This window comes from Cibotium barometz, chromosome 56 (genome assembly GCF_041138505.1).
Source record: "Cibotium barometz isolate CiBa-2024 chromosome 56, ASM4113850v1, whole genome shotgun sequence".
NCBI classification, from domain to species: domain Eukaryota; kingdom Viridiplantae; phylum Streptophyta; class Polypodiopsida; order Cyatheales; family Cibotiaceae; genus Cibotium; species Cibotium barometz.
This window is the reverse complement of record NC_141101.1, coordinates 21,321,567-21,334,190: the sequence shown is the minus strand read 5'-3', so window position 1 is coordinate 21,334,190 and position 12,624 is coordinate 21,321,567. Positions and strand designations below refer to the sequence as shown.

General features: G+C 42.2%; 1 protein-coding gene across 1 annotated transcript in view; it reads right to left on the bottom strand.

The window, feature by feature from the left end:
* LOC147607021 (glucosamine inositolphosphorylceramide transferase 1-like) overlaps window positions 1–8,032 on the bottom strand; it is a 37,025-nt gene extending 28,993 nt beyond the window's left edge. The window contains exons 1-3 of the mRNA XM_086790973.1: window positions 7,060–8,032; window positions 5,364–5,486; window positions 5,022–5,189 (exon numbers count right to left, since the gene is read on the bottom strand). Coding sequence (XP_086647099.1) covers window positions 5,022–5,189; window positions 5,364–5,486; window positions 7,060–7,392 — 624 coding nt within the window. The 5' untranslated portion in view covers window positions 7,393–8,032. The remainder of the gene's footprint in view (window positions 1–5,021; window positions 5,190–5,363; window positions 5,487–7,059) is intronic.
* Window positions 8,033–12,624: the final 4,592 nt, after the last annotated feature.

The following is a 12,624-nucleotide window of genomic DNA, read 5'->3' as shown; positions in this document are numbered from 1 at the left end:
ATGCAATTTGAAATTGGCCCGAATTGAGTTCGGTGCATGAGATCCGTAGTTTTCTTGGATTATGCTCTTATTACCGCAGGTTCATTCGGCATTTTGCATGGATTGCTTCTTCTTTGCATGATTTGACAAAGAAGAAGGCCGTGTTCAAATGGACTAATGTAGAGAGGGATGCATTCCTCAAATTGAAAGATTCAACTACTCATGGTCCAGTGTTGATCATTCCGGATTTGCAAAAGCCTTTTAGTGTGGAATGTGATGCATTTGGAAATTGCATAGGAGCTGTCCTTAATCAAGAGGGACATGCCGTGACTTATGAGAGCCGTAGATTACATGATGCAGAGCTATCTCTTGGCATTTATGAGAAAGAGCTCTTGGCTGTAATTCATGCACTTACTATATGGAAACATTACCTTCTTGGGACTGATTTCACTGTAAAGACAAATCACCAGAGTTTGCGGTATTTTCTTTCCCAAACTAAGTTGTCAGAGAAGCATATGAGGATGGCCAATTTTCTCTCTATGTTTCATTTTCAGATCTTGCACACCCCAGGAAAGAAGAATGTAGTGGCCGATGCATTGTCACGAAAGCCGTATGTAGCAGCTATCTCGGTTGCCTCTCATGGGGACTTGTCTACCATGCGTGATTTGTATCATACGGATACTGATTTTGCCACTATTTGGGCTGATTTGATGGCTGGTCATGCACATGTCTCATATGTGATCAAAGAGGGTTATCTCATGAAAGATAATTGTCTATGTGTGGTGTCTGACATGAGGCAAAAGGTTTTGGATGAGTGCCATGCTCCACCATATACTGGTCATAGAGGCATAATGCCTACTACGCACATGATTGAGTGGTATTTCTTTTGGCCAAGTATGCGGAAGGACATAGAGGCACATGTACGTGCATGTATCACCTGTCAAAAGGTGAAATTTGATAGGCAAAAGGCACCAGGTTTGCTTCAATCATTGCCTATTCCCACGCAGCCATGGGAAAGTATTACAATGGATTTTATTATGGACTTGCCACGGACCCAACAGGGTAATGATGCAATTTGGACAATTGTGAACAGGTTTAGCAAGCAAGCTCATTTCTTGCCGATCAAAAAGACCATCAAAGCTGAGCATATGGTTAAAATATATCTTGCACAAGTGTTCAAACATCATGGAATGCCGAAGTCCTTTGTGGGGGATAGAGATCCCAGGACTACAAGTCTCTTTTGGCAGGCCTTATTTGATAATATGAGCACCGAATTGGACTTCTCATCAGCTTATCACCCTCAAACGCATGGGCAAAGTGAGGCTGCAAATTCAACCGTGTTGGATCTCTTGAAATGTTATGTGGCGGATCAAAAGTCTTCTTGGGAGAAGTACTTACCGCTTGTGGAATTTGCATACAACAACACGGTGCATGCTTCTACGGGAAAGACCCCATTTGAGATTGTTTATGGTAAGGTGGTTTTGCCACCCAACTGATGAGTATATAAGAGACTTGGATATTGCTTTTGCTCAGGTGCGGATAGCCATTGCAAGGTCATAGCTGTCATCGACTCTACTTGCAATTGGTAAGCTTTAATGCTTAAATATGGAAGTAAGTAGCAGGAGGGAGGAACCGGATTACAAGATCACATACCCTGTGTAGTGTTCTCTTGTCCTACGTGCTCTCTTGCAGATTGTTGCTACCATGTGTTGGTGGAACAATAGAGAGCAGATGGTAGGGAACATGGACACTTGAGAGGGTAGTGTGGATTGCAAGTCTACATCGACAACCACTTGTTTGCAATACTGTATTCATATGCATTGGTATGGAAATCTGGTCAAAAATGCCCATGACACTATGTACTTGATTCTCCCAAGATCAATATACTTTATTTGAGGGAGGGATCGGCCGTTCCGGCTCATTGTGTGTCTCTTGTTAATTCAGCAATTTACTTCTTGTATTTTGTGCAAGTGTCCATCAAATCTTAGTGTATTTAAGTGTATTGATTAGCATTGTGTTCAACCAAGTTACAGTCTATGAGTTGAGATAATTTTTAGAGATAAAGTTTAGGGGGGAGCCATCTCTTAAATTGGGACACGTGTCAAGACAATGGATCAAATTGAAACAAGTGGCCTCAGACTTGTCACCTCAGCTCTCCACTTGTCATTATAGCCTTCACTTTCCATTTTTTAACTCATGGGAACCCCAACTCTCTCTTCATTTAGTGAGGCTCTCTTGCTACAAACTAGCCTCTACCATGTTGGTTGCTCATACACTGATCAATGCTGTTTTTTTATGCTGCAGCCACCTCTCCCTCACTATTGGCACCCTTTATGATGGGTACATCAGGTACATAATCTGGTACAAGAAGTACAAAATCTGGTACAGCATGTACATGGGCTGGTACAATAGGTACAGCTGGTACAGCCCTGAAATCAGCCAGTACAATAGGTACATGTGTTGGTACAGCAATTAGGACATGCGGTACAGCTGGTACAGCAGCTCTATTGGTGCTGTCCGACCTGTTTTGGCTCCCTGTGGTGCTACCCAACGTGTTGTAGCTGCACGTGGTGCTGTCCGACCTGTTTTGGCTCCCTGTGGTGCTACCCAACGTGTTGTAGCTGCACGTGGTGCTGCCCGCCTTGTTCATGGTGCCCGAGATGGTGTTTAAAGCTGCCTGAACTGTTTCTACACCAGTTCTATGGCTGCCCAGCTTGCATTTCATGGGTATTTTGGATATATTGCATATGTGGAAGAATTATTTGCTTCAGCTGAGTTTTTCTATCACATATGGCATCTTGAAGGCATGAGGTGATGGGGAAAATCAGTACCTGTCGTGTGCACGCCCATGCCATGGTTAATCCTTTACATGAACTGTCTTAATCCCTAACAAATCATCAGTTATAGTCAGCATTTAAGTCATCAGTAGTAGCATCAGTAGCATCATCTTCATCAGCACATCATCAGCAGCAGCAGCAGTACATCATCATCAGCAGCAGCATCCACATTAGCAAACATCATGGGACGGCATAGGGGCCCGTCGGCTGGCAGCCAGTACCCTGTCGGAGCCCTGTGTAGAAGGCGGCCAGGTGCTATATAGTAGGCAGCAAGTGTGGCAAGGCCAGAAGACAAAAGCGCAGCATTAATCAGTAATTTTCAGGGTTTTTTGTCCATGCAGCAGGCTGACAGCAGTTTGCACTGACCGACCAGCTTCCCCAACATATATTTAAGCATCAAGTTCATAATCAGTTCATTCATCAAGTTCCCTCATTCAGCAAGTCTAATAGTCAGTAGAAGATATGTATAAGGGGCCAGAAGGTCACCCCTTTTGGGGCTGACCAAGGCCCAAGCATGTACAAGCATTTAAGCCACCTTTTTGTACAATATTAAATACAAGGAAAAACCCAGTCGTCTCCAGCACTTCAGCCCGTGCTTCCAGTACATGCCAGCCTCCGTGCAAAGGTAAACTCAAAGTTCAGGTCAATTCTCTGTTTGGGCAGAAGTACTCATTCACCACTGTAGCAATACAAGCAAATACTCTCTTCGGAGAGGAGTGCCTGCATATAATCTACAGATGATGGGATAAGTGAGATGGCTGATCTAGCAATGTCAAATTTTCTGAAATTTCACATTTCGGGTTAAAAATCAGCATAAAATAAATACTGTACTGATGTTGGTGTTTGCATACAAGAACATGGTGCATTCATCTACAAAAAAGGCTCCATTTGAGATAATCTATGAAAGGGTTCTGGTTCCACCCATTCTCCAAACATAGGAGGAAATCTTTGCAAGAAGACGAGTATGTCAAAGACATTGGGATAGCTTTTGCACAAGTGTGGACAGCTTTGGGGAAGTCTCAAGGGAAGAAGCACAAGAAGGCTTCCAACAAACACTGCTAATAGATGAATCTTAGAGAGGGCCATTGGGTCCTAAATACCATTGAAAAAGCTAGGCTTGAAAAAGGCTAAAGAGGTAGCATATCCCAAGCTAACCAACATGTATTACCGATCTTTCAGAATCACCAAGATTATCTATTTCCATCAAAAGCGTGGAATATCAATAAACTAACACAACAGAGATGACCAACGAAGTAGCTTTTCATGTGAGTCTACTAAGGAAATATCAAAGACCTGAACCATACGAACCTCTTATTTGAGCATCCATCAGAGGTGGAAGAACACAAAAAATTTTCAGCCATACCAGATCCTCTTCCACCGAGATAGATAGATGAAATAAACACTTGAATTAAAGTTTCTTGTCAAGTTCAAAAATTACCTATCTATGGATGTGAAATATAACAGAATATCCAGCACTTCTTTAGGCTTACCTTTGGCTAAGGTCAGCTGCTTGGGGGGGGCATGAATAAATCACGATGTAGTGACGTGACTCCTTTTTGTACTGGCTTACAAGTGCAAGGGTATAGGTTTGTTCTCAAGTGAGGATGACATGACTCAGGTTAAAGTAAAAAACAATGATGTTTTTATCTTCCCACATTTTAATGGCAGACTTAACTTTAGAAAAAGCCCACACTAATGCTTTGTGAGCTCTTCCCTGTCTTATGTTTAAGAGAGAGACAGAAGGGCATAGCGGCTAGCCCAAGTGAAGGTAGGAATGCACAATGCACATGCAAGGCCGCACATAAGATAGGGGCAGAGAAGTGTGTACAAGACTATGCACACACAAGCAGATACCTACATATGACGGTCAGGGGTGAGCATCAGCAGTTGCTTGACTGCAGCTCTGCACAAGAGGATTGCAGACCTTGCCCATGTGTTAGGGTAGACTCATACAATACAGGTCAGGGCCCAACAGACACCTGTGAAACGGGCCTGTGGGATGTACAGCACGAGCGTAAAGCCTAGCTAGCAGCAGCCCACATGTAAAGTGAGTAAACTACTCACATGCAGGTGGGCTGGACAGCAGCATGCCCATCCCCATCAGCAACTAACAAGAAGCAAAATCTCAGAATCTAAAATACTACACTTCATGATTGTGGTTCTTTTGATTGCAATGCAAACGAAGATTAAATACTTCAAAATCACCTGCCCATTGTAAGCAAACACAAATGGATATGAAAGGTGCCACTCTTCATCCAAAGCAATCCCAAGATTCCTCCATGATGCACCTCCATCTGTGCTCTCTGCCACTCCAATATCTCCTTGCATTGTGATGGCATTTTTCGTCTCAAAGAAGACATAGAGCTTCGTATCCTGCACTCAAAATGTATAGGCTGAGTGGAGAATGCTTATGGGTATGACCTTTGTGCGCGTGTGTGTGCATGTGACATGTGTATGTGCATGTGCGTGCGTGCATGTTGGGAGAGGCTGGGGGGGAAGGGGTGTTAACATCATGGTTTCTTGTGATCAAAACATGTTTTCAAGAACCTGCACATAGAGAAAAGGGTCGGACACGAAGTTGCTTGGATGACTTGGTTGAGACGCAGATGCACAGGTCAACACCGGGTTAGCCACGGGCCAGGCAGAAGCTTCATCATTACGAAAATTCCCCTGGAAAAATTAACAACAAAATAAGGAGTTGATCTACAAAGACAAATTGGGCTTGGTTCAAAAATGCACATGACTGAGTGCTTTGGGTCTTAATGTAGTTACTTGATTGGGCACTTGATCACAAATGCAAATCCTAACCATGCACTTATACATCGCAGCTTAAAAAGTAACCCATAGGCACTTAGTGGCAGATTGAAAAGGTTATAATATAAGTGCCATTAACTCAAAATAAGGCTTAACTATGGAGTTTTGAATATGAATAGAAGTGATGGTCATACTACTGGAAGTGACGATTGTACAAATTGCCCTGCTTTTGCCATCAATCCTCTCCAACCCCCTCTTCTCCTACTCATCTGCAATTGACAAGACTTGTTCCCTGCTCTTTTCATGCATTATTTCCCTTTTGCACCAAAATGCCTCCCCAAAATCGTTCCCTTTTACTAGCACTCCCAGCCATGGAGCAGCTGCTGAACAACTCTGGCATAACAGCGCTCAACAACCATGGCCCAGCCCCCCCTTCTTCCCAACCAGCTCCACACACCCAAACTCAGGTGCCCCCCCCAAGCAGGCCCTGGTCCAGGCCAAGCTCCCTTCAGAACCAGAAAAAGGCACAAAATCAATCTAGAGGACCTGAAGGTGTTTTCACCCCCTCCATAGATTCCGAGCTCTTCAAGTTCCCCACAGCAGCATCAGTCCATACAACAACCACAGGAGAAAAGAAAGGCCGGGAAGATGGATCCTCATCACATATTCTCTCCAAAGATGCTTCATTCCATCTCTAATGATGCCCATCAGGGAGATAGGTCTAGAGACGGCTCCCACCATTCAAAATTTTTTGGCCATCCTCACCATAGAGAATCTGAAGACCTAAGAGTTAAGGAAGTGTTTATCCCCCCTCTATTGTGACCTCTGCTGTTCAAGTGTGAATGCAATCAGTTGTCATGGGTCTTATCCATAGACCAAGGCAGAATATGGCAACTGTTCCAGGCCGGTATCAGCCCGTGAGATCTAAATGATCCAGATACTCTGATGCGTGTTGTTGAGAGGAAGATATTCACTCAGTATGCCATTTGAAAGGGAAAACAGAGAACCATGAAGCTCTCCTTTTGCCATCAAGCCTGATCTTGCTTCTTTGATACGGTTATATTAGGTCAAATATGTTTTGCTAACATCTTGCTCTCCTGTTTTCTGCAAGAGCACTTTCTTGTAACTATTTCTAATACCTATGATGGTTTTTTTTTTTTTGAAACGAATAAGAAATGCTGCTTAACTAATCACAATTGAAGTAGAATTTCACTCAAACATTTTAACTGCAAATTGAAATGCTGCTTCACAGACTACACCTACGTTGGGTGGGCAAGATTCCTTGGCCATCCCTGACTGGGGCGACCTGGATGGGCCGCCCACTGGGCGGTGGTGACCTGGGGTTGTTTTGTATTCAGCATTAGGAGCTGAGAAAGATCACACGTGAACACTTCCAGCTCATACATTAACACTAAAAAGCTAAACTATATCACATAGAAACACTCTATAAATGCTGCGTATCACACTTGTTGTGGACTTTTGGACATACCAGCTCAATGGGTCGGAGCGAGAAAGGATCGCTACCAAAGTACATGCCAACAGACCAAGATCCCTCATTGTCATCTTGGCAACCTGCAAGGGGGGTGAGGAGGGGGGATCTGAAAGGGGACAAGGTAAGCCAGGAGAAAGCCAAGCCCACTGTGCCCAATATTACAGAGAAACCCAAGAAGAAGATGAAGGCAGGAGGGCATGTAGGGCTCCCAAAACCCCATCCATTGGAGTGGGCCCTGTCATGGGCTGGGTCCCACCTCCACCTGCATCTGCACTTGAGGCTCATGTCCACCACACCCCCTCCTCCTGTACCACAAGCCTTCTCCCCCATTTTTCCAGTTCCCTTTGGGTCTTCTTCCAATCCAAGCACGGCTTTCCTGCGGGATTTTACGATGAGCTTTTCTGCTTTTTACGCCCCCTTCCCCTCGAATTCTGGTCTCAGGATTCAAGCTTTGAGACTTCCCAATTGAGCAAATTCTCCTGAATTTGAAGAGATTCTGCCCTCTTTGGGTCTTCCGACTGGGCAAATCTGCAGGTAAGATTTTGACAGCAGTTTTCTTCCTTTTCTTCTCCTGAACCTTGATTGCTGGAGGCGATTAGCTATTTTTCTTCCGACTCAACAATTTCTGTGGATTTGATGGAACGTTCTGCTTCTTATGATCTCTGATCTGTGATTGCGAGAATTCTGTGTTGTTGTTTGCTCTCTTTTTCGGCCCTCCTTTGCCAACTATCCTTTGCTACAATCCGAGGGACAGCTTGAAATTTCTGCTCGTTATAATCCTTACAACATCCTCGTAATAAGTCTTCAGAAAGACTTTGAAAAGGGTTTCTTGCACCCCACATTATTCCAGGCTAGTGTGGAAATCTAATTTTCTTTGTCGTGTGCTTATGGAAAGTTATGGCCATCCAGGCCAGCAGGCCGCCCATGTGATGTTGCAGGGCAGCCTGCTCGTCCCTAGTGTGTAAAAGGACATTGTTTTTTTGGCCTGCATGATGGTAAAGGCCTTAGTGTTCACTTGAGGTTTTTGGCTAGGGAAGTTTTCCTGGCACAATAAGTGGCTGGTGAAGTTTTTGAGGCACAATAAGTAGAAAAATTTATTAAATCGTGTCGCCATCTTCAATTTTTTTTATCTGTACGTTTTTAGATACACAGCCCTTCAATTTACGCTTTAAAATGGGAACCTCCATGTAATTATTAAAAAAACCCTTGATGATGATAGTGGTGTCCTATTCTCTCTCTCTCTCTCTCTCTCTCTCTCTCTCTCTCTCTCTCTCTCTCTAAATATAGGCATGCCTTCATGAACATCCATAGGGTGTACTCCTTGCTTTGTAGTGCAAGAGGAGCTTTTGAATTACATGCCACTAGGATACATTCCAACCCACTACCTCCACTTTGAGAGAAAGGGACCTCGCATATGCTCCTTCATTGATGGGGTGCATGGCTACAATCCATGTTTTGAATGGTTAGCTAGGCGGCATTTCTTTTGTCCTTTGTAAGAAAAACCTTTGGCAAAAATGTGGATCTAGAATGTGCCTTTTTCCAACTAATCAAGAAGCCCTTAGGGCCGCTTTTGTCCAAAAAGGACGATGTCATGTTGTTGTGAACAAGGCCTAGTCTAGTGTTCGGGAAATAATTTTCATGAATCCTTCTTTATGAATCGAAAAGGTAAGTTATTTTGAGAAAGCAATTTCATCATGATTTTAACCCATTATAACTATTTTAATGAGGTATTTTTCTTTCTAACACCAACTCGAAGCATATATTTTAAAATTTAAGTTGGCTTGGGCTAAAGCAAACCTGTCTTTCTCAAACCTTGTTGAAGTACTTTTTGGAAAAAAATGTGTTGCATTTGATTAGATTATGCTCAAATCAAAATGATATGTTTTTGCTCTCACATGCCATGTCACCTTCCATAAGAAGAAAAGCTACACAACCTATTACATCATTCTCTGACTTTCTAGAAGTTCTAGATGGCTTTCCAAGATATTGCACGATATAGTTCACCAACATAATACACTCACATTAGGCATGGTGCAAAATTTCCTCATTACACAAGTTGAAGGTTGACCTAGAACTTATTCCAAACTTAAAAGCTACTATAAGTATTATATTTGAAGGACAATAATAAGGATTTTTTACTTGCCTTATGCTCATTGTGAGTTGTGGTAGGTGCTTTTGGCATTGATAAAATCATCCCATCTGTATATTTTTCCCATCTTGTACTCGTTAACTCATGGTTAATGACACACTTTCATTATTTTGATGGATAAACTCTATTTTTAAGTGTGTCATGATGTTATTAAAGATTGCTAAACAAGCTCAATTAATGTGTGTATGTGTTTAGACTTAACAACTCCAAAGACAAATCATATACCTACATTATAATAATTATCAACAAAGTTTGAATGACAATAAAATAAAAATCATTTCATGAACAATAAGCATCTTTGACCCAATTTGGTCTTTGATTTAAGATTTGCAATCATTCTTTTGAAACTTCTATTATGTTTGCTAATGTTAGTATACTGGAATTTTCTTGAAGTAGAAACTATCATATGTCGTCATTCTACCAAAAATCCTATTGTGTTTGCTAACATTAGTATTTGGAAGATTTGAATTTTTGTTGAAGTAGAGACTATCTTAAGTAGACCATATGTCGTCGTTCAACCAAAAATTTGAAGGGAAAGGATTCATACCTACTGCCATCCCAAAAACAAACAACCATTTTCCCTTGTTATCAAAGTCACATCTTTATAGAGTGGTCAGGATAACCATGATCTACTCAAACTTGTATTAAAGCCTTCCTTTGTGAAAAATCTTTTTTGGAAGCATATGTCAATCGAATAATATAGGTTGTACTTTTTTTTACGAAGAGACATTACTCACACCACCCCATCTTGTGGAGTGAGAGGAAGGGGAGATTCGAGCTTGCACCATCCTGTTAGAATTCGTGGTGCTCATGCTAGATCAAGTATGTGGAGGAGAGGGACTCACAAAATACAAGAAAAATATCTTGCTTATTAAGTTGTTTATGAATACAACTAGGCCTTGCTCTATACAAAAGGCCTCCTAGCTTCACCTTTAAATAGGTGAGCTAGTGGACCTTAAGTCCCTTCACACACACACCCTTCTCTTCCCCTTTTACATAACCTTAGTCTCTTAATACCCTCCCTCAATACCAACTATGAAAGAATTAGAATAGGTGGTATTGGACATAGGTTGCCTTTATAACATTAGGCATACAAGGATGTCATGGTGGTGTGGTTATCTAGGACTTACAACTATGTTCCTAGAGCCTTAGAGGCTAATACAATGATGCCATCTAAGTCTTTATTTGATGTCGATGAAGATGTACACCTTAATGATGGTGCACCCCACTCTTTGTGCTTGCTTGACCTCTTGTAGTTGACATGCTTTAGACATACTTTAGACATACATGCCATTGCTTCCACATGCTTTCCACCTTGACCATTCTCACACAATGATCAAAACAAGGCTGCCACCCTTGCTTAAGTGGTTTGCACATAGATGTTCCTTCAACATGCTTGATGCTTCCTTGAATACCATACCTCCTCCATGGGCAATGAGGGCCTTCCTTCTTAGAGTAATGGTTATGAGGCAGATTTATATGGGAAAGGGAAAGGGAGGGTCTTACCACTTGCCTTATGGATTGGTCAAGGGCAGTGTCTACTCCTTGATTACAACAAAAGCTTTTGTGCATGTTGGTTACATGATGATACCCATTAGGGTTTGAAGGTACAAGCTTAATGAAAGTGAGTAAGTGGTTAAGGTAAATGCTCAAACCAATAAGGTACATCATTCTTGGCTCAAGAAGGTGAGGGCATGGCTCATAATGTTGCCTATGCCTCTTACAAAGACAATGCCAAGAGATGCTTAAAAACATGACACACAACAAGGTAGAGCACTTATTCATGCTATGCTCAGCCTTACAACTCATTTTAGAAGATGAAAATGTTGAATATGCAGCGGAATAACATGCCTTGGGCTTGGGAAATGAGAGCATATGGCTTATGACATGCCTATGCCTCTTACAAACAAGAGCCTCAAGGGTGATACACAACAACATTAAAGATGCGCACTTAGTGTACATGTGCCCAACTTTAAACCACTCAAAAACTGAGTTTGTTGATGAAAAACCAGAAATCTTCAATCTTTTGGCTTATGGGATGAAGACAATGGCTTATGGTTGCACCATTTCTCCTTGGAAGATTGCCAAGGTAAGCATAGAAGCGGGTTGACGATGAAGACTTATAATGTGGCAGTGCCTGGCCTCCAATGTTGATGAAGAAGAGCCTCCTTAGTGTTAAAGACCTCCTCCTTTGATGGTTAAAACCACATTAGTATTAAGCAACACTTTGTTTGATGATTAAGATCATCATTAGTGTTTAAAAAACACGATTAGTGCTTAAGAGCATATTTCTAGCGCCTAATGACACTTGTATTGGTGATTAGATTCACTATTAGTGTTTAATAACACTCTTAGTGTTTAAAAACACTTTAGAATAACTCTCCTTTGTTGGATTAGAAACCTCATTAGTGTTAATCAATACTATTAGTGCTCATCATAAGCACACTTTGAAAGGCTTTGTGAACTTGAAGATGATGAGGAAGCTTGATGAGAATGAGGCTCATGAATACCTCATGTGGTTGGCCACCGCTTCAAAATCAAGAATAAGATCAGCAACAAACCCTCACAAGATCACTTAAGTGATTAGAGCAAAGTGGAGAGGATTAGAGCAAGAAAAAAAGCATAATTATGAAGCTTTTATGCAAGCTTCCATGGAAAAAACTGCAAGCCGCCTCGTTTTTTGCCTCCCACAGTCGATTCACGCCACCATTGGGGCTGAGGTTTGGGCTGTAGGACCTTGAGAGTGTGGGCTTCAAAATCCCTAAGGCTATGCAGCTTGTGGTCGTCTGTACATGGCGTATTTGTGTACGGCAGCAGCTGCGCAACAGAAAAGACAGGCGACATGCTCAGGCGGCAATGTCGCAGCAACGCAGCAGTGAAATCTTCAATCGACCGTACGAACACGAACGCCCGGACCTGCTCTTCATTTCTCCTGATGAAATCTCGGCAAGTTGTTGCCTCCACGAGCTGCTAGAGCTCCTCCATTGCCAGGGGGTTCAGCTCCACAAGTGAAAGGATAAGGAAAAGTAAAAATTTTGACCTATTCTACACCACAAAGGGGCCTAATCAACCAAAGCTCTAGATACCATGTTAGAATTCGTGGTGCTCATGCTAGATCAAGTATGTGGAGGAGAGGGACTCACAAAATACAAGAAAAATATCTTGCTTATTAAGTTGTTTATGAATACAACTAGGCCTTGCTCTATACAAAATGCCTCCTAGCTTCACCTTTAAATAGGTGAGCTAGTGGACCTTAAGTCCCTTCACACACACACACCCTTCTCTTCCCCTTTTACATAACCTTAGTCTCTTAATACATCCTTGGCTAGATTGTTCGAGCCACAGTGTTGCCAGTCAATGGTGAAGAGACCAATCCACATGTGCTTCACGGCCTAATAAAGATAAGAGTTTGG